This window comes from Chiloscyllium plagiosum, unplaced genomic scaffold (genome assembly GCF_037043375.1).
Source record: "Chiloscyllium plagiosum isolate Xiang-an unplaced genomic scaffold, Cpla_swu_hap1 HiC_scaffold_39, whole genome shotgun sequence".
In the NCBI taxonomy this organism is placed as follows: Eukaryota; Metazoa; Chordata; class Chondrichthyes; order Orectolobiformes; family Hemiscylliidae; genus Chiloscyllium; species Chiloscyllium plagiosum.
The window spans coordinates 43,080,129-43,105,973 of record NW_028270177.1 but is presented as its reverse complement, the minus strand read 5'-3'; the positions used below and the strand labels follow the sequence as shown (position 1 = coordinate 43,105,973).

General features: G+C 42.1%; 1 protein-coding gene across 1 annotated transcript in view; it reads right to left on the bottom strand.

Moving 5' to 3' along the window:
• Positions 1-10,856: 10,856 nt before the first annotated feature.
• The window catches only part of spg21 (SPG21 abhydrolase domain containing, maspardin), a 136,164-nt gene continuing 121,175 nt past the window's right edge, over positions 10,857-25,845 (bottom strand). Inside the window, exons 7-8 of the mRNA XM_043677697.2 lie at positions 20,615-20,755; positions 10,857-13,044 (exon numbers count right to left, since the gene is read on the bottom strand). Coding sequence (XP_043533632.2) covers positions 12,925-13,044; positions 20,615-20,755 — 261 coding nt within the window. The 3' untranslated portion in view covers positions 10,857-12,924. The remainder of the gene's footprint in view (positions 13,045-20,614; positions 20,756-25,845) is intronic.

Here is a 25,845-nt window from a genome sequence, read left to right as displayed (position 1 = left end):
TGTAAGTAATCTAATCTATTTTAGTAAGAGGAACTTGGAGAGAATTGCTGAGATGTTTAATTTTCTGGAACAAAGTTGTTTAATTCACCAAGTCATGCATCTTATTAATATGTACTATTAATTTTTTTGTAAATTTGCTTATTCACTGAGGTATGTTATTTAGTTTTAACATTTTGCTTGTATTTTGGAGAGAACCATTCAAACTTTAAAATTTCGTGCGCAATATTTCTTATCCTACAGAGTTATGCATTTTATTGACCCTCTCCCCCTGATCTACTGATTCTAATAATGCACACCCAGTTTGGGGAGGATTGCGAGATTTTTTATTTTCTGTTGCAATGTTAATTACCTCACTGCGTTTTGCATTTTACTGATGTAAAGATTCTGCCCGTAATTTATGAGAGGGCTGCTCGAAATTTTGTTTCTTATGCAAATTCTCTTAGCTCGTCGATTTATGCACTTTATTGTCATGTGGATTAGATTCCCGAAAGTGTGGAAAAAGGCCCTTCAGCCCAACTAATCCACACAGACCCATTTTCCTCTGACTAATGCACCGAACACTATGGGAAATTTAGCATGGCCAATTCATCTGAACTGCACATCCTTGGAATATGGAAGGAAACCAGAGCACCCGGAGGAAGCCCGCGCAGACACGGGGAGAATGGGCAAAGTCCACAAAGTCAGTCACCAAAGCTGGAATCGAACCTGGGACCCTGGTGCTGTGACACAGCAATGCTAATCACTGAGTCATCGTGCCACCCATGTACTACTAATTTGTTTTGTTGTTTACTGGAGCTTTTGATTTTCTTGTGCGAAGTTACTTCTGCCACAGTGTTATGCATTTGCTAACATGTACAACTGATTTTAAGAATGCAAGTATAACTTCTACAATTATTTAAAGGCAAGTGTAAGGTGTGTTAGAGTTGTATTTCAATTGTCCACCACTAGGCTTTAATCAAAACACACTTTATTCTTACAACACAATCGAAATACAAGAAAGCAATTGGCATAACCTTACTCAATTGAAATATTTAACAGGATAATGCATTACTTAACAACGATCGTCAACTGTTCCAATATAGGCAGAACCCCAAATGGATCAAGGTGACTTGTCAGTACGCATGGCAGCTCATAGGAAAGACGGCGAGGGAAGAATCAGTATGTGGCTGGGAGCCAGAAGGCCGACAACCAGAAAAGCAGGCTGGGGGTGTACTCAGGAGCCAGGTAGCTGACAACTAGTCCGGAGGAAAGCGGGCCAGGGAAGGGTTGGTCAGTTCACAGGGAAGCTGGGGACAGGAAGGCTTGATGACCTGTTGTAAGAAAGCAGGCCGGTGACGGTCTAGTCAGTACATGGGGTGACCAGAAGCCATGCGGCTGATGACTGGCTGGAGGAAAGCGGGCCTGAGGAGGGTCAGTCAGTACGCAGGGCGGCCGGACAAGAAGGCGGATGACCATCCTGTCGAAAAGCAGGCCAAGGAAGGTATGGTCAGTACACGGAGCAGACAGATGCCAGAATGTGGGAGGATATCCGGGGCTGGAAGGCATGAATGGTGACTAGGGGCTGTATTCTGCGTTGACTACTTTTCACTGTTGTATGTTGTTTTCAGTTATGCTGTGTTTTGTATTGTGCCTGATTGAAGGTGATGTGTAAAGAGCTTGCAACTGTATATTGTGGGCTTTTACTGTTTAACTCTGCCCTTGGGGGCTGTAACAGATTCTTCTACATAATATCATTTTGAGGGTGATAGTAACCTGTGCAAAACGTTTGCATAGTTTTCTGTATTTATGTTGATCCCACTGGGATTTGGGGCACCCTGTGGCACCCTGTGTTTTCATTCCTATTTCTCTGGTGTATTGTGCTCATTACTGTGTACTGAATTTTGTATGATCTTGATTTTAAAAACAACAGGAGATCAGTGTCATAGAGTCATAGAGATGTACTCTGAGCTGGCTGGCCACAGCTACAGATACTATGCACTAGTAAATAAAGGGTGATGGGACCCGGGGAAAAAAATAGGCAGAATACCATAAGCACAATGATTAAATGGTGGAGCAGACTCAATGGGCTGTATAGCCTACTTCTGCTCAAATGCCTTCTGACAATCTTCAATCCACTGACACTTTCTTCACTTGTTCAACATGTCAGTTAGTGAAGCAACCACACTAAATTTCAGTTTGAATTTATGATAAAATCCATATAGGCCCAGGAATTGTAGTTCTTCCCTTTTTGTCAACAGTATGGGAAATTCCCTGAAGTCTTTTTTTCACATCCTGTGGGGGCATCTATCCCTATCCGATGGTATGGCCTCAGAATGTAACTTGGAATTTTGCAAACTCATTGTTAGCCAGATTTATCACCAAGCCTGCCTCCTGAAGGTGATTTAATTTATTTATTGTCATATGCATTTTGTTACAAAGTACAATGAAAAGTTGCATACTGTCGTTAATCCTGGCCACCATCTTTAAACAGAAAAATAAATTATAACATAGAATATAGAGGTAGAAAAACAAAGAAAAGGTGTTCAACTTTACAGTCCTTCTTGTTAAGTCCTTTGTGATGAGCCATGGGTCTAGTGACCAGGCATGAGTCCATTTCACAAAAGTGGCCACTCTTCCATAGCATCTCACCTTACCCCAATGCAGGCACAACCAATGCTGCCAGGCACGAAACCGGACCTATTCCGACTCTGCTGCTGCCATGAGTCTGCTTCAGGCAACCTTGCTCATGCAGCTGCTGCTGTTGAAGCTGCTGGGACTTGTACTGTGCCCAAAATTCGCCTCCATCACCACCTCAATGTATCTGTGCTGGATGCAGACACAGCATGGAACCCAAACTCACCCTCGCCACAGCAGCCGTGCCTTGGCACTAGGACCACCTCATTGAAGCAGAAGCCACAAGGAACCAAACTTGACTCCGACGCCGCCACGAGTGTGTACTGCTGGACTTACTCGAGTCAGTGCTGGGCTCACTTACCTCTATTGCTGCCTGAGCTCTTCAAGAAAAAGAAATGAGAAAAGAGAGAAAACAAGAAACGTAAAGAAAAGCCAACAGAGCAGAGAAGCCCTGGACTCAGAAGCCTTATTGCTCTGTCATCTTACCGTAAGCCACTAGATGCTCTAGAATTTCCTTCCATGTTGGTCTAAATATCAATCTTTCAAAGGTGGCTGGTGCATTCATCATACATAATCTTAAACTGATAAAGTCTATTTTGTGTCAAGAAAGCCAAAATCATCTTTGTTCTGTTGGATACTTTTGATTATGCCAAGCTTAGAAATATAAGTTGTTTATACCAACTTGTCAATGCAGTCTTCCAGTCATGGAATAGGGTATGAATTGGATTTTTCAATAGTCCACACACAATCATTGGGCACAACCTGGTTTTGATACCATCTCACTGCAACTCACTTTGATAATTCATCTCTGAACATACTTTCAAATTCTTTTTGAATCTGGGCCAATTTTAGAGGGTTAAGTCTTTTAGGATGTTGCTTATTTGGAACAGCATTCCTTATATCTAAGTTTAGTACTTCCCAGCTTATTCTCACAGATGTGTCCATTGGATTGTAGTAACTCTTTCAGATCATTTTTGATTTTCCTCTGGAAGGTAACTGAATAATTTATCCAAATTTCTAGGAACATCCTCATTGTCCAATTTAGAACATAGAAAAATACAGTGCAGAACAGGCCCTTTGGCCCTAAGTCCACCCCCCTACACTATCCCATCATCATCCATGTACTTATCCAAGGATTATTTAAATATCCCTAATGTGGCTGAGTTAACTACATTGGCAGGCAGGACATTCCATGCCTTTACCACCCTTTACAGAACCTGCCTCTGACATCTGTCTTAAATCTATCACCCCCCAATTTGTAGCTATGCTCCCTCATACAAGCTGACATCATTATCCTAGGAAAAAGACTTCCACTGTCTACCCTATCTAATCCTCTGATCAACTTGTATGTTTCTATTAAATCCCTTCTTAGCCTTCTTCTTTCCAATGAGAACAGATCCAAGTCTCTCAGCCTTTCCTCATAAGACCTTCTCTCCAGACCAGGCAACATCCTGGTAAATCTCTGCACCTTTCCCCAGTGTCCACATCCTTCCCATAATGGGGTGACCAGAACTGCACACATATTCCAAATACCGCCGCACTGGCTTTTTGCCTAGTTGCAGCATGACCTATGGCTCGGGAATTCCTCTACCAATAAAACCAAACACACTGTATGACTTCTTAACAGCACGATCATCCCTTTCAGGGATCTATATACATGGACTCCAAGATCCCTCAGCACATCCACACTACTAAGAATCCTTCCATTTACCCAGTATTCTTCCTTCCTGTTAGTCTTCCTAAAGTGAATCACCTCACATTTATCTGCATTGAACTCCATTTGCCACCTTTCAGCCCAATTCTGCATTTATAGAGTCATTGAGTCATAGAGGTGTACAACACAGAAATAGACCCTTTGGTCCAACTCGTCCATACCAACCAGATATCCCAACCCAATCTAGTCCAATCTGCCAGCATCTTGCCCATATCCCTCCAAACCCTTCCTAGTCGTATATCCATCCAGATGCCTTTTAAATGTTGCATTTGCACTAGCCTCCTCCACTTCGTCTTATCCAAGTCCCTCTGCAATCTGCAATATTCTTCCACACTGCCCTCTACTCCACTGACTCCAGTGTAATATGCAAATTTACTAATGCAGCCACTTATAAAAATGACAAACAGCAGTGGTCCCAAAACACATCCTTGTGCCATACCAATAGTAACCGGACTCCAGGCTGAATATTTTCCATCAACCACCACTGGATGCCTTCTTACAGAAAGCCAATTTCTAATCAAAACTGCTTTATCACCCTCAATCCCATACCTCTGCATTTTCTCCAACAGCCTACCATGTGGAATCTTATCAAATGCTTTACTGAAGTCCACGTACACCATATCAAGTGCCCTACCCTCATCCACATGCTTGGTCACCTTCTCAAAAAATTCAATGAGGTTTGTGAGACATGACCTGCCCTTGATGAAACCACACAGATTATCTGCAAATTGCTGCTTGCTAGTTGGTTATAAATCCTATTTCTAATGATCCTCTCAAAGGCTTTTCTTACAACAGATGTAAGGTCACTGGTCTATAATTACCTGGGTCATCTCTACTGCCATTCTTGAACAATATTATGTAGACCTGTGGTACTAAACCTGTAGACAATGATGACTCAAAGATCAAAACCAAAGGCTCTGCTATCTCCTCCCTAACTTCCCAGAGAAGCCTTGGATAAATCTCATCCGACTCAGGGAACTTACCTACTTTCATTCCTTCTAGAATTGATAACACCTCTTCCTTACTAACCCCGATCATTTCTAGTCTGATCATTTCTTCTCCTCTACAATATTCTCCTTTTGCTGAGTGAAACCCGATGAGAAATATTTGTTTAGCACCTCTCCGATCTCCACAGGGGTCCACACCCAACTTTCCACTTCTGTCTTTGACTGGCCCTATTCCTACACTCGTCATCCTTTTATTCCTCACATACTTATAGAAAGCTTTAGGGCTGTCCTTTATTCTACCTGCTAAAGACTGCTCATGACCTCTCTATGCTCTTCTTAATTACCTTAATTTAAATCCTTCCTAGCTAATCTGTAACTCTCCATCGCCTCATTTGAACCAACTTGTCTCATCATCACATAAGCCTCGTCCTTCCATTTAACAAGAGATGCAATTTCTGCAGTAAATCGTGGTTTCCTTACCTTCCTGACTGCTTCCTCCCTGCCTGACATACCTATCAAGGACACGCAATATCTGTTCTTTAAACCAGCTCCACACTTCGATTGTCTCCATTCCCTGTATTTAGCATTCCCTTCTATGCATCCTAAGTCTTGCCTAATTACATTATAATTGCCCTTCCCCCATTGATAACTCTTGACCTAACCCTTTCCATCACTAAATTAAATGTAACCGAATTATGGGCACTCTCTCCAAACAGCTCACATACCACTAAATCAAACACCTGGCCTGGTTCATTACTAAGCACCAGAACAATTGTGGCTTTCCCTCTTGTTGGCCCTTTGACATACTGCGTCAGGAAATCCTCCTGCACACACTGGACAAAAACTGACCCATAAGATGTGTTAGTCAATGTTGGGGAAGTTAAAGTCCCCCATAATGACCATGCTGTTCCTTTCACTCCTATCCAGAATCGTTTTACCAATCCTCTCCTTTACATCCCTGGGACTCTGTGGAGGCCTACAAAAAACTCTCAGCAGTGTGATCTCTCCTCTCCTGTTTCTAACCTCAGCCCATACTACCTCAGTAGATGAGTCCTCGTCAAAAGTTCTTTCAGCCACCATTATACCGTCCTTGACTAACAAGACCACACCTCCCCCTGTTTTTCCGCCTTCCCTGTTCTTTATGAAAGATCTAAACCCTGGAACCTGCAACATCCATCCTACTCTATCCATGTCTGCAACCTTCCCAGTGCCTTAACTTCTCACCTTCAATTTAATTTGAGGAATGTCAAAATTCAGAATCACCTGTCTTTAGTTCTTCACTCTGAGTTGTAACAAGTAACAGATTATTCTGTTTCTTTCCTTTCCTATGAAAATACCATTTGAGGATATTCACATTCACAATCGCTGAATTACTCTTCCATCCGGTGCTATTATCTTGAGTAAGGTGTTTGATAAGGTTCCCCATTGCAGACTATTGGAGAAAGTGAAGTCACATGGTGTTCTATCTCGGTGGATAAAGAACTGGTTGATCAACAGGAGACAGAGAGTAGTAGTTGAAGGGAATTTCTCGAAATGGAGAAAGGTAACCAATGATGTTCCACAGGGGTCAGTGTTGGGGCCACTGTTGTTTGTAATATACATAAATGATCTAGGAGAGGACACTGTTGGTATGATCAGCAAGTTTGCAGATGACACAAAGATTGGTGGAGTAGCAGAAAGCATAAGGGACTGTCAGAGAATACAGGAGGATATAGATAGCCTGGAGAGTTGGGCGGAAAAGTGGCAGATGGCTTTCAATCCAGACAAATGTGAGGTGATGCATTTAGGCAAGTCTAATTCCAGAGTGAATTATACAATGAATAGAAGAGACTTGGGAAAAGTTGATGGGCAGAGAGATCTGGGAGTGCAGGTCCCTGAAGGTGGATAGAGTGGTATAAGAAGGCATATTACTATATGCCTTCATTGGACAGGGTATTGAGTATAAGAGCTGGCAAGTCATGTTAAAATTGTACAAGACATTGGTTCGGCCGCATTTAGAATATTGTGTACAGTTCTGGTCACCACATTACCAAAAGAATGTGGACACTTTGGAGAGGGTGCAGAGATTTACGAGGATGTTGCCTGGTATGGAAGGTGCTAGCTATGAAGAGAGGTTGAGTAGGTTAGGTTTATTTTCACTAGAAAAAAGGAGATTGAGGGGTGGACCTGATTGAGGTTTACAAAATCACGAAGAGTATAGACAGGATGGATAGAGACCACGTTTTCCCAAGGTGAAGGATTCAATAACCAGAGGTTATGTTTTCAAGGCGAGAGGTGGAAAGTTTAAGGGGGATACACGCAGCAAGTACTTCTCAGATAGGGTGGTGGGCGTTTGGAACACGTTGCCAGCAGAGGTGGTAGAGGCAAGCACATTAGATTCATTTAAGATGCATTTGGACAGATGCATGTGTAGGTGGGGAGATGAACATAGAACATAGAACTCTTCGGTCCTCGATGTTGCGCTGACCTGTCATACCATACTATTCCATGAGGGACACAAATGCTTAGGAATTGACCAACAGGTTTAGACGGTTTGGAGGGCCAAAGGCCCTGTCTCTGGGCTGTAAATTTTCTTTGTTCTTACCAAATAATTGATCTCACATAATTTCCTTTCCATTTGATAAGGCCTTCTAAACCTTGCTTTTAAAGATTCACCTTAAGGTCATAACACCCTATCTCCACGAGCAAAACTATGAATTTTTAATCTCTTGCCTGCTTCCTGTTTCATCACATGCTGTGATAATTTTAAATGCTATGTAGCCAATTTGCCCACTCTACTTAATCTCTTCCCAAATTCTGCCACATAGCCCAATAATGTACTTTCTGAATGCTGACATGCCAATATTTCTTTAATGAATTTCCAAATACTAATTCAAATGGATTGAATTTAATTCATTGTGTAGGTGCATCCATAACTGCAAAAAATACAAATGGAATTTCCTTATCCCAACCTTTTAGATATTCTTGACTATTGGCCCTCAATATGGACTTTAAAGTTAAAAAAAAGTCACTGTTCTAATGCACCCTGAGGTTCTCGATGATAGTTAATTTAAACTATTGTATTCCTAACAAATCCATAATTTCCTTAAAAATCACACAACACTGGTTATAGTCCAACAGGTTTATTTGGATGCACTGGCTTTCGGAACCCCACTCCTTCAGGTGGTTGTGGAGATTAAGATCATGCTCACAGAATTTATAGCCAGTGTCATGAAGATGTGATACAGTAAACAATCTTAAATTAAAACTTTCATCTTTTGTAATGGGATATGCTGGTTTCTGTTCTTCAATATGTAAATCCCAGTTCTTTTAAATTGCATTCTCAAGACAGCTCAGGTGTGAACTCTGTCGGTGTCCTAATGCTGTCAGACTGACAAACCCTCTATATAGTTTTACATGGCTTCATGCAGTTTTTGAGCAAAATAAAATTGTAACGCTGCAAGTACAAATTCACCCAATATGTAGGAGTGACAGATTGAGTGTGCATGTGAGTGTGTGTGTGGCTGTGAGTGCACGTGTGTGTGTGTGTGTGTGTGTGTATGTGTATATGCATGTGTAAGCTTGGTTAAAATTGTGTGAGAGAGAGATTGGGTATGAGTGAGAGTGAGTTTGCGAGGTGCATGTGTGGGCATTTGAGAAAGAGCCTGTGTATGAGGGAGAGTCTGCGTGGGTAGGTTAGTATGTAGGAGTGTGTGTGCAACAGAGTACCCTTTGTTGTCTAGTACTTCCTGGGAGCCTAATGACTACTAGGAGAAAGTGAGAACTGCAGATGCTGGAGATCAGAGCTAAAAATGTGTTGCTGGAAAAGCGCTACAGGTCAGGCAGCATCCAAGGAGCAGGAGAATCGACGTTTCGGGCATCGTTCTTCGCATCCGGTAGCACATTATGAGTGAGGATGAGCACCTCATCAAGACGTTCCCCGTGCCTCTATTTCTTGCCTTCAAACACCCACCAAACCTTAAACAAAGTTAAAAATCACACACCAGGTTATAGTCCAACAGGTTTATTTGGAAACACTAGCTTTTGGAATAATCAACTAAAAATATCTTTATGCTCCACCTTAACCATTTGATCAAAAATAATTTCTGTTAATTGAACTTCAATTTCCTCATCTTTACTCTGATTTCTCCTCCTGTTTCAACCTGTGGCTTTGTGACCTTGTTTCACTGCAGTTGTCTGGCTTTTGAATCACAGTGGGCATCTCCAACAAAGACAAATACCTCAGTACTTCATTTCCTCGAATCTCACGATGCTTCACTTCTCTAAACATGTTAAAGAAGCCATTACCTGCGGAAAAGCCCAGTGGACACACAGGATCTGCCCAGACAAGCAATGGACACCGTCATATGCTTAAATACACCCTCATAAAAATGGAATACCAGGCTTAATTCATCGATCGACAGTTCATAAGTGTCACAGTGGAAAAAACTGCCACAGCAAAAAAACTACAATGACCTCCTTAGAAGACACACACAGGACATGACTGATAGAGTACCCTTGATTCTATAGTACTTTCAAGGAGTGGATAGACTACGCCATGTTCTTCGCATCCTTCAACATGTCATCGATGATGAACATCTCACCAAGGCCATTCCTACGCCTCCACTTCAATCAGCTGCTTAACTAGATCATCATTCCAATAAACTATCCAGCTCTCAGCAGAACACTGACCACACCCTGTCATGGCAACCTCTGCCAGACATGTCAGATCGACATAGATACTAACATCATGTGGGGACACCACCCACCACGTACACGGTACATACTCATGTGGCTCAACCAATGTTGTCTTCATATGCTGCAGGAAAGGATGCCCCAAGACACGATATATTGGTTAGACCTGAAGATACTGAGAGGTAAACCACTGTTAGCTGAGTGAACCTTCTTTGGACTTGTTGCACTGTCAGTATAAGAGGTCCAAAACCATTCACAGCTGTGGTATTACTAGCACCTCAGTTTTAACAAACTTCTTTTATACTCCTATTTCTTTTAAATAGAGGCCAAAGTTCTATTTGCCTTCCCTATTACTTACTGAACTTGGATGATTTTACAGCTCCTAAATCCCACATTCAGTGGGCATCCTCCATTAAAAATGTACTCTGTCTACCAAAGTGCGTAACATTACATTTCCCACACTATATTCGATCTGCCACATTTTTCCCCACTCTTGTACTGTGAAGAGCAGCTCCTTCACTGTATCCATGGCTGAGCTTCATATATGATACTGGTGTTGCTCTAAATGAGTTGTGCATTTTGTTGAGGTGCACTTAAGTGTCAGAGAATCACAGCTGTCATTAGGTTTCCGTGTAACAACATACACGTATGTTGCTATCATCTGCATTGTACATGTCCACAAATGATAACTAATGTTTCAAATTAAAATGTATCATTATGTATGGATGCAATTAGTAGTGTGCTTTTCAAATGCAGATACTGGGCATGGGCAAAGCAGAAAGTACAGCTGAGAAAATTACTGCACATGGGCTAAATCCAAAGGCAGAAGATAGCTAAATCCAAATGCAGAAAGTAACAAAGTTTCATTTTCAAAGCAATGAATAATTCTGACAAGTTTTAATCACAGGTAGTTGCAAAATCTGAAGTATTTTATTCATTTAGTATTTCTGGAAAGTTTAATTTTTCAACGTGGTTTGAGAACAAATAGACCTCGGAGTGCAGGTTCTTAGTTCCTTCAAAGTAAAGTCACAGGTAGATCGGTAGTGAAGGCGGCGTTTGGTATGCTTTCCTTTATTGTTCAGTGTATTGAGTAGAGGAGTTAGGAGGTCATGTTGTGAGCATACAGGACATTGGTTAGGCCACTTTTGGAATATTGAGTGCAATTCTGGTCTCTTTCCTATCTGAAGGATATTGTGAAACTTTAAAGAGTTCAGAAAAGGATGTTCACAAGGAGGTTGCCAGGGTTGGAGGGTTTGAGCTAGAGGGACAGGCTGAATAGACTGGGTTTGTTTTCCCTGGAGCATCAGAGGCAGAGGGGTGATCTTACAGAGGTTTATAAAATCATTAGGGACATAAATAGACAAAGCCTTTTCCCCGGGGTGGGTAAGTCCAGAAATAGAAGGCATAGGTTTAGGGTGAGAGGGGAAAGATATAAAAGGCACCTAAGGGGCAGCTTTTTCACACTGAGGGTGGTACGTGCATGGAATGAGCTGCCAGATGAAGTGGTGGAAGCTTGTAAAATTACAGCATATGGATGGTATATGAATTGGAAGGGTTTAGAGGGATATGGGCCAAGTGGGACTAGATTAGGTTAGGATATCTGGTCGGCATGGGCAATTTGGACTGTTTCTGTGCTGTACATTTCTATGACTCTAATTTCCTTCTGGCTGTACCACCTTTGGAAGTTTGTCTCCACATCACAACCACCGCCACCCCTTCCAAATAACTCCCTCAACCTGAGAGTACCATTTCGTTCCACCTCCTCACCCTTTCTCCCATCTCCTTATCTAACCTCTCCCCCCAAGCAATCTTTCCATGCCTCAAAATCTCCCTGCCCTCACATTCCCATTCCTCCCAGAAACTCCACTTTTGCAATTTTACTCTCTTGCCCTCAACTTCTCCAAAAATCTCCTTTTATTCTTCATGCTCAATTCGTCACCCCTTCTGTCATTCACCTCTCTTCAACCCTTCCCCAACCTCAAACCCTCCCTCATCTCAACTCTAACAAGCCCTCCATTAGGACCACACCTCCCCAAAACTTTAACTCCTCAACTTTCAGTTGGTATCAAATGATGCTGTTTTACAATTAACATCTTGAACAACATTCCATATTTAACTGGTGTAAAAACCTCAGGGAAGAGGGACTCAGCCCCTTTAGAAGATGTTTTGAACTCTAATCTTTGCGGACTAGATATGCATTTCATTCATAGAATGCAATAAAACACATTAATCACATATTCTTCAATGTATATTCTTGATAGCTGCTTCCTGACTTCAGTGAGTTATTCTCTTCCAAGGCAAATATCTGAGACAAACTGCCACTTTAAGCCTGTTCAACAATAGGTTGACATAGCACAGAGCATTTACACTCTAAACTTTAATCAGTTTAGTAAAAGTCAAATACAGCAAATTTTTAGCTTTATATTTGCAGTAACTGCAAACAGATTCACTGATGAATTAAAGTCAAATTAACAAACACACAGACTGGAAGGTTTTGAAATCAACTATTTACATGAATTTCAAAACAAATTATGGTAAATAAATGGCTAAACACATGCAGTATATCGGACACATTACCATTTAACAACTAATTTAAAATCAAGGGGTCATGAAGTGATTGGACCACAGGCAAATTGCACTTCAAATACTTAACTAGTCAACAAGTGAATTAAAATAAAATTACATTTAATAAAACAGAACAGACTTAAGAGGCAATGCAAGGAGGCTTATGGAATTGGTTATTTAGCTATAGCTTGAATTCTAAATCTTTAATTAGACAAGAGATTGGGAAAGGTTTCAGACAAAAGATTTTCTGGGAATTATATTCATCAGAATGAAAGAACAAAAGTAATCAAGTAGACATCTCATTTGCTCAGCCACACAACGTTTTAAAAGATGTACTCTATTGCCAAAATTTGAGAGTTAACACTTCAGTGCCATCTTGTGGAAATGTATTTTTATTGTCAAGGGAGAAAGTCAAAGATCTTCTTCATTCCCATTTTCAACCCTGGTTTTGTGCACCTCAAGCTCTTCAGCACTCACCATTGCTGGATCAATTGCAGCATACCGTGTACAATGGAACTGTCGCAGGTGGATCTGAAAATAAAGTGTAAGAGTTGAATCTTTTGAAACACGGTGTCTTTACCATGTCAATTTACTTCAGCAATCAACAAACCAATAAGCAAAAATTTCATACTTGAATTGATTTAAAGCTTATTAGAAACATGGCAGGGGAGGTGGGTAGGAGAGAGCGCGAAAGCAAGAACAAGAGCAAGTTAGAGTGTGCCTGTGCTAGTCAGTAACAATTATTCTAATCTCATTTTACAGCACCTTTTCCAAAGTGCATTGGAAGTGCATGTCTAAACACTTCTTAAATGTTACGGTGGTTTCTGCTTCCAGCATCAATATAGCTGAGTTCCAGATTCCCATAATCCCCGGATTAAAGGGTTTTCCTCACATCTCCAAACCTCCTACCCCTTCGGATGGCCCCTATCATTGATCCCTCCACCAGGGAAGGTTTCATCTATCTACCCTCATAATTTTATAATCTCAAAGATGTTTCCTCACAATCTCCTCTGCTTTAAGGAAAACAACCCCAGTCTGACCAATTTCTTCACATAAAGGAAGCTCTCAAGCCCAGGCATCGCCCTGGTAAAACTTCACCAAACCCTCTGCAGGGCAATCACATCCCTCCTATAATGTGGATTCCAGAACTGCACTCAATATATTTTATAGTGCAAGCATAACTTCTCTGCTCTTACATTCTATGCCTCAGCTAATAACAGCAAGTATCCCTTATTAACTACTTTATCCACTTGTCCTGATATCTTAAAGGAAAGTGTACATGCACACATTATGCACCTCTGTACAGGCGTACAAGTTCCTTTGATTCTCAGTGCTTCCCAGGTTCCTACTGTTCATCATGTATTTTCATACCTTATTTGTCCTGCCCAAATGCATCATCTCACATTAAGATGGCCTGAGCTCCATTTGCCACCAATCAGCCCGCTTGACCATACATATCTACCCACAAAGCAAGGCAAGCCTTGGCACTATTTATTACCTCACCAATTTTCGTATCACCTGCGAATTTACTGATCAACCCTCCAATATTTAAAAAAATATATTTCACATTTAAACCACAGACAGCAAAAGTTCTAACATGATTCCTGCTGGACCCCACTAGATACAAGTCAAAAAACACCCCTCAGCTATCACTCTCTGCTTCATGCCACTCAGTCAATTTTGGATCAATTCGCCAAATTTCCTTGAATCCTGTGTCTCTCAGTTTTACTGTTAGTCTCCCATGCAAGACCTTATCACAGCTACAGAAGCTTCCATTGTCGAGGAAAAGTGTGGATGTAGTAGGGTTGTTGTAATGGGTGACTTTAACTTTCCCAACATTGATTGGAACCTCCTTCGAGCAGAAGATTTGAATGGAGCTGTTTTTGTAAGGTGTGTTCAGGAGGGTTTCCTAACTCAGTGCGTTGACAGGGTGATGAGGGGAGAGGCCATTCTAGACTTGGTGCTAGGAAATGGGCCGGGGCAGGTATCAGATCTTGTGGTAGGAGAGCATTTTGGTGATAGTGACCACAACTGCCTCACATTCTACATAGCTAAGGAGAAGGAGAGGATTAGGCAAAATGGGAGGATATTTAATTGGGGAAGAGGAAACTATGATGCGATTAGACATGAGTTAGGAAGCATGGACTGGGAGCAATTGTTCCATGGTAAAGTCACTATACCATGTGGAGACTGTTTAAGGAACAGTTGTTGCGAGTGATGAATAAATATGTCCCTCTGAGACAGGCAAGAAGGGGTAAGATAAAGGAACCTTGGATGACGAGAGCGGTGGAGCTTCTCGTCAAAAGGAAGAAGGTAGCTTACATAAGGTGGAGGAAGCTAGGGTCAAGCTCAGCTCTAGAGGATTACAGGCAGGCGAGGAAGGAGCTCAAAAATGGTCTGAGGAGAGCCAGGAGGGGGCACGAGAAAGGCTTGGCAGAACGGATTAGGGAGAACACAAAGGCATATTACACTTACGTGAGGAATAAGAGAATGGTCAAAAAAAGAGTAGGGCCGATCAGGGATAGCATAGGGAACTTGTGTGTGGAGTCTGAGGAGGTAGGGGAAGCCCTAAATGAGTTTTTTTGCTTCTGTCTTTATGAAAGAAACAAACTTTGTAGTGAATGAAACCTTTGAAGAGCAGGTGTGCATGCTGGAATGGATAGAGATAGAGGAAGCTGATGTACTGAAAATTTTGTCAAACATTAAGATTGACAAGTCGCCAGGCCCGGACCAGATTTGTCCTCGGCTGCTTTGGGAAACGAGAAATGCAATTGCTTCGTCACTTGTGAAGATCTTTGCATCCTCGCTCTCCACTGGAGTCGTACCTGAGGACTGGAGAGAGGCAAATGTAATTCCTCTCTTCATGAAAGGAAACAGGGAAACCCCCGGCAATTACAGACCAGTAAGTCTCACGGCTGTCATCTGCAAGGTGTTAGAAAGGATTCTGAGGGATAGGATTCATGACAATGGACCATAGGTGCAGGAGTAGGCCATTCTGCCCTTCGAGCCTGCACCACCATTCAATATGATCATGGCTGATCATCTTTAATCAGTATCCTGTGCCTGCCTTATCTCCATAACCCTTGATTCCACTATCCTTGAAAGCTCTATCCAACTCTTTCTTAAATGAATCCAGAGACTGGGCCTCCACTGCCCCAGAGGGGCATTCCACACAGCCACCACTCTCTGGGTGAAGAAGTCTCTCCTCATCTCTGTCCTAAATGGTCTACCCCATATTTTTAAACTGTGTCCTCTGGTTCGGCACTCACCCATCAGCGGAAACATGTTTCCTGCCTTCAGAGTGTCCAATCCTTTAATAATCTTATATGTCTCAAGATCCCCTCTCAGTCTTCTAAACTCAAGGGTATACAAGCCCAGTCGCTCCAATCTATCAGCGTAAGGTAGTCCCGCCATTCCAGGAAGTGACCTCGTGAACCTATGCTGCACTCCCTCAATAGCCAGAATGTCTTTCCTCAAATTTGGAGACCAGAACTGCACACAATACTCCAGGTGTAGTCTCACCAGGGCCCTGTACAGCTGCAGAAGAACCTCTTTGCTTCTATACTCAATCCTTCTTGTTATGAAGGCCAGCATGCTATTAGCCTTCTTCACTACCTGCTGTACCTGCATGCTTACCTTCATTGATTGGTGTACAAGAACATCCAGATATCTTTGTACTGCCCCTTTACCTAAATTGATCCCATTTAGGTAGTAATCTGCCTTCCTGTTCGTACCACCAAAGTGGATAACCATCTGGAAGAGCATGGCTTGATTAAATGCAGTCAACACAGCTTTGTGAGGGGCAGGTCATGCCTCACCAACCTTATCGATTTCTTTGAGGATGTGACTAGAAACATTGATGAGGGTCGAGCTGTGGATGTGGTGTATATGGACTTCAGCAAGGCATTTGATAAGGTTCCCCATGGTAGGCTCATTCAGAAGGTCAGAAGGTCAGGAGGAATGGGATACAGGGGAACCTAGCTGTCTGGATACAGAATTGGCTGGCCAACAGAAGCCAGCGAGTGGTAGTAGAAGGAAAACATTCTGCCTGGAAGTCAGTGGTGAGTGGTGTTCCACAGGGCTCTGTCCTTGGGCGTCTACTGTTTGTAATTTTTATTAATGACTTGGATGAGGGGATTGAAGGATGGGTCAGCAAGTTTGCAGACGCCACAAAGGTTGGAGGTGTCGTTGACAGTATAGAGGGCTGTTGTAGGCTGCAGCAGGACATTGACAGGATGCAGAGATGGGCTGAGAGGTGGCAGATGGAGTTCAACCTGGATAAATGCAAGGTGATGCATTTTGGAAGGTCAAATTTGAAAGCTGAGGATTAAGGATAGGATTCTTGGCAGTGTGGAGGAACAGAGGGATCTTGGGGTGTAGGTACATAGATCCCTTAAAATGGCCACCCAAGCAGACAGGGTTGTTAAGAAAGCATATGGTGTTTTGGCTTTCATTAACAGGGGGATTGAGTTTAAGAGTCGTGAGATCTTGTTGCAGCTCTATAAAACTTTGGTTAGACCGCACTTGGAATACTGCATCCAGTTCTGGTCACCCTATTATAGGAAAGATGTGGATGCTTTGGAGAGGGTTCAGAGGAGGTTTACCAGGATGCTGCCTGGACTGCCTGGCTTATTTTATGAAGAGAGGTTGACTGAGCTCGGACTTTTTTCATTGGAGAAAAGGAGGAGGAGAGGGGACCTAATTGAGGTATACAAGATAATAAGAGTCAATAGCCAGAGACTATTCCCCAGGGCAGAAATGGCTAACACGAGGGGTCATAGTTTTAAGCTGGTTGGAGGAAAGTATAGAGGGGATGTCAGAGACAGGTTCTTTACACAGAGAGTTGAGAGCATAGAATGCGTTGCTAGCAGCAATTGTGGAAGCAAGGTCATTGGGGACATTTAAGAGACTGCTGGACATGCATATGGTCATAGAAATTTGAGGGTGCATACATAAGGAACAATGGTTGGCACAACATCGTGGGCTGAAGGGTCTGTTCTGTGGTGTACTGTTCTATGTTCTAAACCACCAGTGTCATTGAGTCCTACTGCACAGAGACAGGCTCTTTGGCCCAAACTGACCAAAATGTCCATCCACGCTAACCCAATTTCTCTGCACTTGGCCCATACCCTTCTATTCCTTTCCTATCCGTGTATTTGTCCAAATGCCTTTTAAATATACCTGCCTCAACCATTTTCACTGGCAGCTCATTCCATATGTGTACCACCTTCTGTGTAAAAATATTGCCCCTCAGGTTTTTTTTTAGATTAGATTAGATTAGATTACTTACAGTGTGGAAACAGGCCCTTCGGCCCAACAAGTCCACACCGCCCCGCCGAAGCGCAACCCACCCATACCCCTACATTTACCCCTTACCTAACACTACAGGCAATTTAACATGGCCAATTCACCTGACCTGCACATCTTTGGACTGTGGGAGGAAACCGGAGCACCCGGAGGAAACCCACGCAGACACGGGGAGAACGTGCAAACTCCACACAGTCAGTCACCTGAGGCGGGAATTGAACCCGGGTCTCTGGCGCTGTGAGGCAGCAGTGCTAACCACTGTGCCACCGTGCCGCCCAATTCTTTCTCCTCTAACCTTAAACTGATCCTCTCTAGTCCTCGATTCCTCAATCATGGGAAAAAGGCTGAGTGCACTCATCCTATTCATGCCTCTCATGATCTTATACACCCCTATAATGATCCTTCAGTCTTCTACTCTCTAAAGAAAAAAGTCCAATCTCTTCCCTATAACTCAGACCATCGAGTCCAGGCAACACCCTTGTAAATTTCTTCTGCGCTCTTTCCAGTTTAATAACATTCTTTCTATAACAAGGTGACCAGAACTGAACACAATTCTCCAAGGTGCGGCCTCGGCAGTGTCCTGTATAACTGCAACATAACTTGTATATTCAGTGCCCTGACTGATGAAAACCAGTGTGTCAAAAGCCTGTCTCTACCTGTGACTTCACTTTCAGAGAGTCATGTACCTGAACTTCAAGGTCCCTCTGTTCCACTACACTCCTTAAGGCCCTACCATTCACCATTAAACTCCTACCACGATTTGATATTCCAAAATGCAAGATTTCATACTTACCTATTTTAAACTTCATTTGCCACTTCTTGGCCCACTTCCCCAGCTGATCAAGGTCCTGCTGCAACTTCTGATAACTTTTCTCAACGTCCATGATACTGCCTATTTGAGTGTCACCAGCAAACGTACTAACTATGCCTTTGTACATTCTCATCTGAATCATTGAAATAGATAACAAACAGTAATGGGCACAGCACCAACCCCTGAGGCACTCCAGTCTGACAAGCATCCTTCCATTACTACCCTCTGCTTCCTACCATCAAGCCAATTTTGTATCCAACTTGCCAGCTCATCCTGGATTCCATATGAGCTAACCTTCTAGAGCAAACTATCATGTGAAACCTTATCAAAGGCCTTACGGAAATCCATGTAGACTACATCTACCGCCCTGCTGTCGTCAACCTTCCTGGTCATTGCATCAAAGAACTCTAACAAATTTGAGAGGTATGATCTCCACTCACAAATCTATGCTGTCTACTCCCAATTAAAACCTGTCTTTCCAAATGCATGTGCAATTTGTCTCTCAATCTTTTGAAGTTACTTACCGATCTCAGATGTTAAATAGAACATAGAAAAGTACAGCACAGAACAGGCCATCTGGCCCACAACGTTGTGCCGAGGTTAATCCTAATGTAAAATATAGTAACTTAACCTACGCACCCCTCAACTCACTGCTATCCATGTGCATGTCCAGCAGTCACTTAAATGTCCCCAATGACTCTGCTTTCACCATCACACTGGTCTATTGTTCTCAGGCTTTTCTTTACAGTCCTTCTTGAATGGCACAACATTCGCTATCCTCAGTCTTCCAGGAACCTCATCCGTGGCTAACGATGATGCAAAAATATTAGCTACGGCCCGCGCAATTCCTTCGCTAGCCTCTTGCGGTGTTCTTGGATATATCTGGTCAGGACATTCTAATACATCTAACACCTCCTCAACTGCGATATGGACCGTCCCCAAGATAAAACCACTAACTTCCCAAGTCTTCATGTCTTTCTCCAAGGTAAACACTGAGGACAAATAGTCATTGCCCATCTCCTGAGATTTTACATGTACATGTCCACTTTGAGGCACACTATTATGTCTAGTTATTTTCTTCCTTTAATATATTTAGAGTACCTCATTGGATTCACCCTAGTCTTCTCAGCCAAGGCTCTCTCGTGTCCCTTTTTGTCCTCCGGATTTCTCGCTTCAGTAAACTTCTGCATTCTTTATATACTTCCAGGGATTCCCTTCATATCGACTGCCTGTCCCTGAGCCAGGCCTCCTTTTCCCTAGTCAAAGCCTCAATATCTCGTCATCCAGGGTTCCCTATTCCTGTAAACCTGCCCTTCACCTTCACAGAAACATAGACCTTGACCTCTAGCTATCTTACTTTTAAAAACCTCTTACTTGGCAGAGGTCACTTTGCCAAGCACTGCCCTCACTTACACATCTGGCCCACCTCTTCAAAAAATTCAATCAAGTTGGTCAGGCACAACATTCCTTTAATGAAACCATGCTGACTGTTCTTCATTGATCACTGCCTCTTCCCACAGAATTCCGATATCTTCCCCACCACTAAGGTTTTGGCTTATAGTTTCCTCGCTTATCATTAGTAAGTGGACAGGCAAAGCACATGAACTTTATTCTTCACTGGGGATGTCTGAAGATGACTGCAGGTGTTCACTTCCATTCATAATCCTCAAATTAGGAAGCACACTTAACAGATTGCAAGCACCATTGGGCTGATTAATAGTAAGATACATTTGCACTACACAAATTCCGCAGAAATACTACATTAACCAACTGCCTCTGACCAAATGTCCCCCCACTCGGGATCAAATTTCTGGAATTTGTTCCCTGATAGCACCATGGAGGAACAGTGGCTGAGACCAACTCCTCAAAGGAAACTGTTGTGCAATAAATGCTAACCCTCGCATCCCATAAATAAATAAAGCCCAAGGTCTGTGTAGTGTCCTTGAATCATGCATACGGTAAAGAAAAACCCTAGAATTTCACCTGTACATAAAGGTTAACCTCAGCACTCCGACACAAATAGGGAAAGTTGCCACCAGTTTTAAGATGTGCTCGTCTTGCATTTGGATATAATTTATACATTTCTTCTTTGGCTTCCTGAGAAAGTGCACTGTGATCAAAAACCTGAAAAAAAGATAACAGTAGAACGCATAACTATGACATGTAGTTAAAATGACAAAAAAGAATGACAACTTGTATCTCCGTTGCATCTTTGACAACTGTAGTGCTTCAGGAAAGTAATCTTTCTTTCTTAAATGAGATAACCGATTTGCGTACACAAATATAGCAATGTGATTACGATTAGATATTCTGATTTGGAGTAAACATACAAACAAGGAGCTACAGGCCATTCAGTCCCTGAAGCCTGCTCCATCATTCAATAAGATCATGGTTGATCGGATTTAAGCATTTAATCTGCAATCCTGACTATTCCTGAAAGATTTTCATCCTTTTGCTCAACAAGAGTCTAACACTGCCTTAAAATAATTCAAGAAATCTGCTTTACACCAGCTTTTCAGGAAGAGATTTTCAAAGACTCACCCTGAGATAAAACCATTTGGATAACATACTTCACTTTTATTTTTTTTCTACCATAAAGAATATTGACACATTATGCTCTAATTCCCAGATCTTACCCCATTCACTTATCCTAATGACATTCCTCTGGAGTAATCTTGCCTTCCTCACAACTTACCTTTCTGCCTCTCTTTCTATCATCAACAGATTTAGCAACCATATCTTCTGTTCTTTTATCTAAGCTTTCCTATTTTTATTCTCTGATTCATGGAATGTTAGTGTCACTGGTTGGCCCAGGACTTTTTTTTGCCATGATTAACAGCCGTTGAGAAGGTAATGGTGCGTTGCCTTCTTGAACCACCACAATCCATTTGGTGTAATTAGACTTACAATGACATTGAGCAGGAAATTCCAAGATTTTGACCGATTGACACTGAAGGAATGGTGATATATATGCAAGGTAGAATGGGGAGTTGTTCGGAGGGGAGCTTGTAAGTGTGTCATTCCCATATATCTGTCACCCTTGTCCTTCAAGACGGTCGTGGGTTTTGAAGTTTCTATCGAAGAAACCTTGGTGAATTTTTGCAGTGAATCATGTAAATGGCATACACTGTTGCTACTGAATATCAGTCAGTCACTTTGTCTTGAGTGGTGTTAAGCTTTGAGTGTTGATGAAGTTGCACTTATCCAGGCAAGTGGGGAGTAGTCCATCACAATCCTGAATTGCATCTTGAAGATGCTGGGCAGGGTTTTGGGGAGTCAGGTGGTAAGTTACTTCTTACAAGAATCCCAGCCTCTGACCCGTTCTTCTTACCACATAACTTATTTGGCCAGATCAGACCTCCTCAAAATATTTTAAAAGGATAGACTGGACCCTAACTTTTTCTTATTTTAAAGGCAAATGTAAAGTGTCACAGATGTAACAAGACTGGTCAAACTACACAATGTTCAGAAAAACCCAATTTATTTCAACACTTAAAATATAACCACAGAACAAGGAATTTAGGATAACTTAATAAATTATAAATTTAACAGAATAATTGATAGTGACTATTATTATTCTATTACTACTATTATTACTATTAATTAACTGCCCCAATACAGTAACATCCCATAAACACCCCCCTTGACAAAAAGGGGAATTCAGACATGGATTCTCACAGTCAGTTCTCCAATGCAGGAGGAAAAAAAGCATCAAGAGAAGATAGACAGAGTAGCAGCCAAGAGACATTAACTGAAGCTTCCAACTCCTGAAGCCTGAGTATTTACGTTACTGAAAAAATCAAAATCCACAAATCTGGATCAGAGAGAGCTGGCCACACTCATTCACACACATTAAAAAAAGCCAAGGCCTCCCAAGATGTTTACTCAAGAGGCTTTCAGTAGCCAGTTCAGTGCCTCTGTCTTACAGCCTCTCAAAAAAAGCCAGGACAAAATAATCTCTGAAAGTGACATTTGTAACCCCAGAATGTTGATTGTAGTGTTATGAAGATGTGGGTGTACTGTACCTTTAAGAGAGTTAAAATCTAGCAGAACTACCTGAATTTAGTATATTGGGGGTATAAGACTGGGAAGAATTGAACAGTTGAGATAGAACTGCCAAAAGACCAACAGATTTAAGCTGCTAGTCAAAAATCTGAGAGGTACCTGTCTTGAGAAGGAGTTTGCACAGAGAAAAACATCAACACCGACCTGGAGAGCAACTTTACAGAGGAAGATAAAGAGAAGATTCGAACGCTGGCTGGTTTTGAAATTTGAATTTTTCAGTAAACCTTATCTGACTTGCATTATAGAAGAGAAAGTAAAAGATAGGTTAGAGAAAGGAGGTGTAAATAGTTGTTAGTTACTTATTCTCTGTTATACTTTATGAAACAAAGTTGTTAGTTTTTACTTTAAATAGTTCTGGGGCCTCTCGGATTTTCACAGATTACTGCACAGGATAAATCTTTTCTGGTTTCTAGTTTAGATTAAGCAGGAGGGTTTACCTCATGTCGTATCAGTAGCATTACCATTGTTGAATCCCACTATGGCAAGAAGCTGTGACTAGATTCTCTCAGAGTCATACAGCACCCGAAATAAACCCTTTGGTCCAACCATGCTGAACATAATCGTAAACTAAAATATGCCCACCTGCCTCCTCCTGACCCATATCCCTTCAAACCTTTCCTATTCATGAATCCATCCAAATGTCTTTTACATGGTGTAACTGTACCTGCTTCTACCACTTCCTCAGGAAGTTCATTCCACAAGTGAACCAGCCTCCATGTAAAACATTTGCCTCATGTCTTTTTAAAACCCCTCTCTTCTCACTGTAAAAATATGCCACCTAGTCTTCAAATGCCCCATCTTAGGGAAAAGACAACTACAATCAACTCCATCTATACCTCTCATTATTTTATAAACTTCTACCAGGTCACCTCTCCACCTCCGATGCTTCAGTGAAAAGATTCCCAGCCGATCCAGCCTTTCTTTATAACTCAAACCTTCCATAGACACCAACACCCTGGTAAATCTCTTTTAAACTGTCTCCAGCTTGATAATGTCCTTCCCATAACTGGTTGATCAGAACGGGACACAGCATTCCAGAAAAGGCCTAGTCTAGTACAACCTCAACATAATGTCCCAACTCCTATACTCAAAGTAATGCACAATAAAAACAAACATGCCAAATGCTTTTTTAACATCATGAAGCAAACTTAAAAGAATTATGTACTTGAACACCGAGGTCCCTCTATCCATGGCCCTACGATTAGCTGTATATGCCCTACCCTTGTTTGTTGTACCAAAATGCAATACCTTGCATTGATTGAGATTGAACGCCATCTACCATTTTCCAGTACATTAACTCAGTCAATCAATAACCCTTTGCAATCGTAGAAAATCTTCTTCATTGTCTACTATGCCACCAATTTTAATGTCATCCACAAACTTACTAACCATGCTTTCTACATTCTCATCCAAATCATTTATATAAACCACAAACGAAAGGGCCCAGAACCAATCCCTGTGGAACCACCGCTGGTCACAGGCCTCTAGTCCAAAAAGTAACCCTCCACCATTACTCTGTCTATTGCTGTTAAGCCAATTCTGTATCCAATTAGCAAACTCATCCTGAATCCCAAGTGACCTAATTTCATCAATTAGTCCCACCATGTGGAACCTTGTCAAAGGCTTTACTAAAATCTAAATAAACAAAACCTACTGCTGTGCCATCACCCACCTTTTTGGTAGCTTGCTCAAAAGACTCAATCAAGTTTATGAGATAGGATTTTCCTCATACAAAACCATGTTGACTACCCTCATCAATTTCTACCTCTCCAAATGTCCATAAATCCGATCTTTTATAAACACCTCCAACAAGTTACTAGATTAAAGATTCCTGATGAAGGGTTTTTGCCCGAAACGTCGATTTTCCTGCTCCACAGATGCTGCCTGACCTGCTGTGCTTTTTCAGCACCACTCTAATCTAGACTCTGGTTTCCAGCATCTGCAGTCCTTGGTTTTACCTATCCAACAAGTCACTCACAACCGAAGTTAGACTGGGGTCTATAGATTCCTAGTTTTTTCCTTACGACCTTTCTTAAACAAGGTACAACGTTAACCACCCTCGGCTCATCAGGCATCTCACCTGAAATTATAGATGATGCAGAGGGTGACATGGTGGCTCAGTGGTTAGCACTGCTGCCTCACAGCACCAGGGTCCCAGGTTAGATTCCAGCCACGGGCGACTGTGTGTGGAGTTTGCACATCCTTCCCGTGTCTCGTGGGTTTCCTCCAGGTGCTCTGGTTTCCTCCCACAGTCACAAAGATGTGCAGGTTAGAAGAATTGGCGATCCTAAATTACCCATAGTGTTAGGTGCATTAGTCACAGGGTTATGGGTCTGGGTGGGTTGCTCTTTGGAGAGTCAGTGTGGACTGGTTGGGCCGAAGGGCCTGTTTTCACACTGTTTGGAATCTAATCTAATCAAATATTTCTGCAAAGGGTCTCAATTTCCTCCCTTACTTCCCACAGCATTCTGGGATACATTAGATCACGTCCCAGAGATTATCCACATTTACATTCACTGAGACCTGCCGAACATCCTCTTCCGTAATGCGAACTGTTTTTAAAACAAAGTTAATTTCTCTGCATTCTCTAGACTCAATTTCTTTCTCTACATTAAAAACTATTGCAACATTTTTATTTAGTATCTCTCCCATCTCCTGGAGTTCAACATAAAGACTACTTTTACCTGCCAAGTCTACTCAAGCAACTTTTTAAAGTTAGAATCAAAGAATCCCTACTGTGTGTAAATAGGCCATTCGGCTGAACGGGTCCAAACCAACCTTCTGAAGAGCATATCACCCAGACCCATCCCCCTACCCTATCCCTGCATTCCCCATGGCTAGCCCACCTAGCCTGCACATACCTGAACACCGAGAAATTTAGCATGGCCTAACTTGCACATCTTTGGATTGTGGGAGGAAACACAGCACCTAACAGAAACCCACCCAAACACTGAGAAAACATGCAAATGCCATGCACTCATTTTGAGTGTGAGCAGCAGCGGAGATAAGACGAACCCGGAAGACTGCAGCTAAGGTAAGGCAGTTTGTTTTAAAAAGTTACTTACCGGTAGCGGACAGCGGCGTTTTCCCTTTCACAGAAGGAGCGGGAGCAGCGTGGGAAGTGACAAGGACCAGAGGGGCAGCCGGGA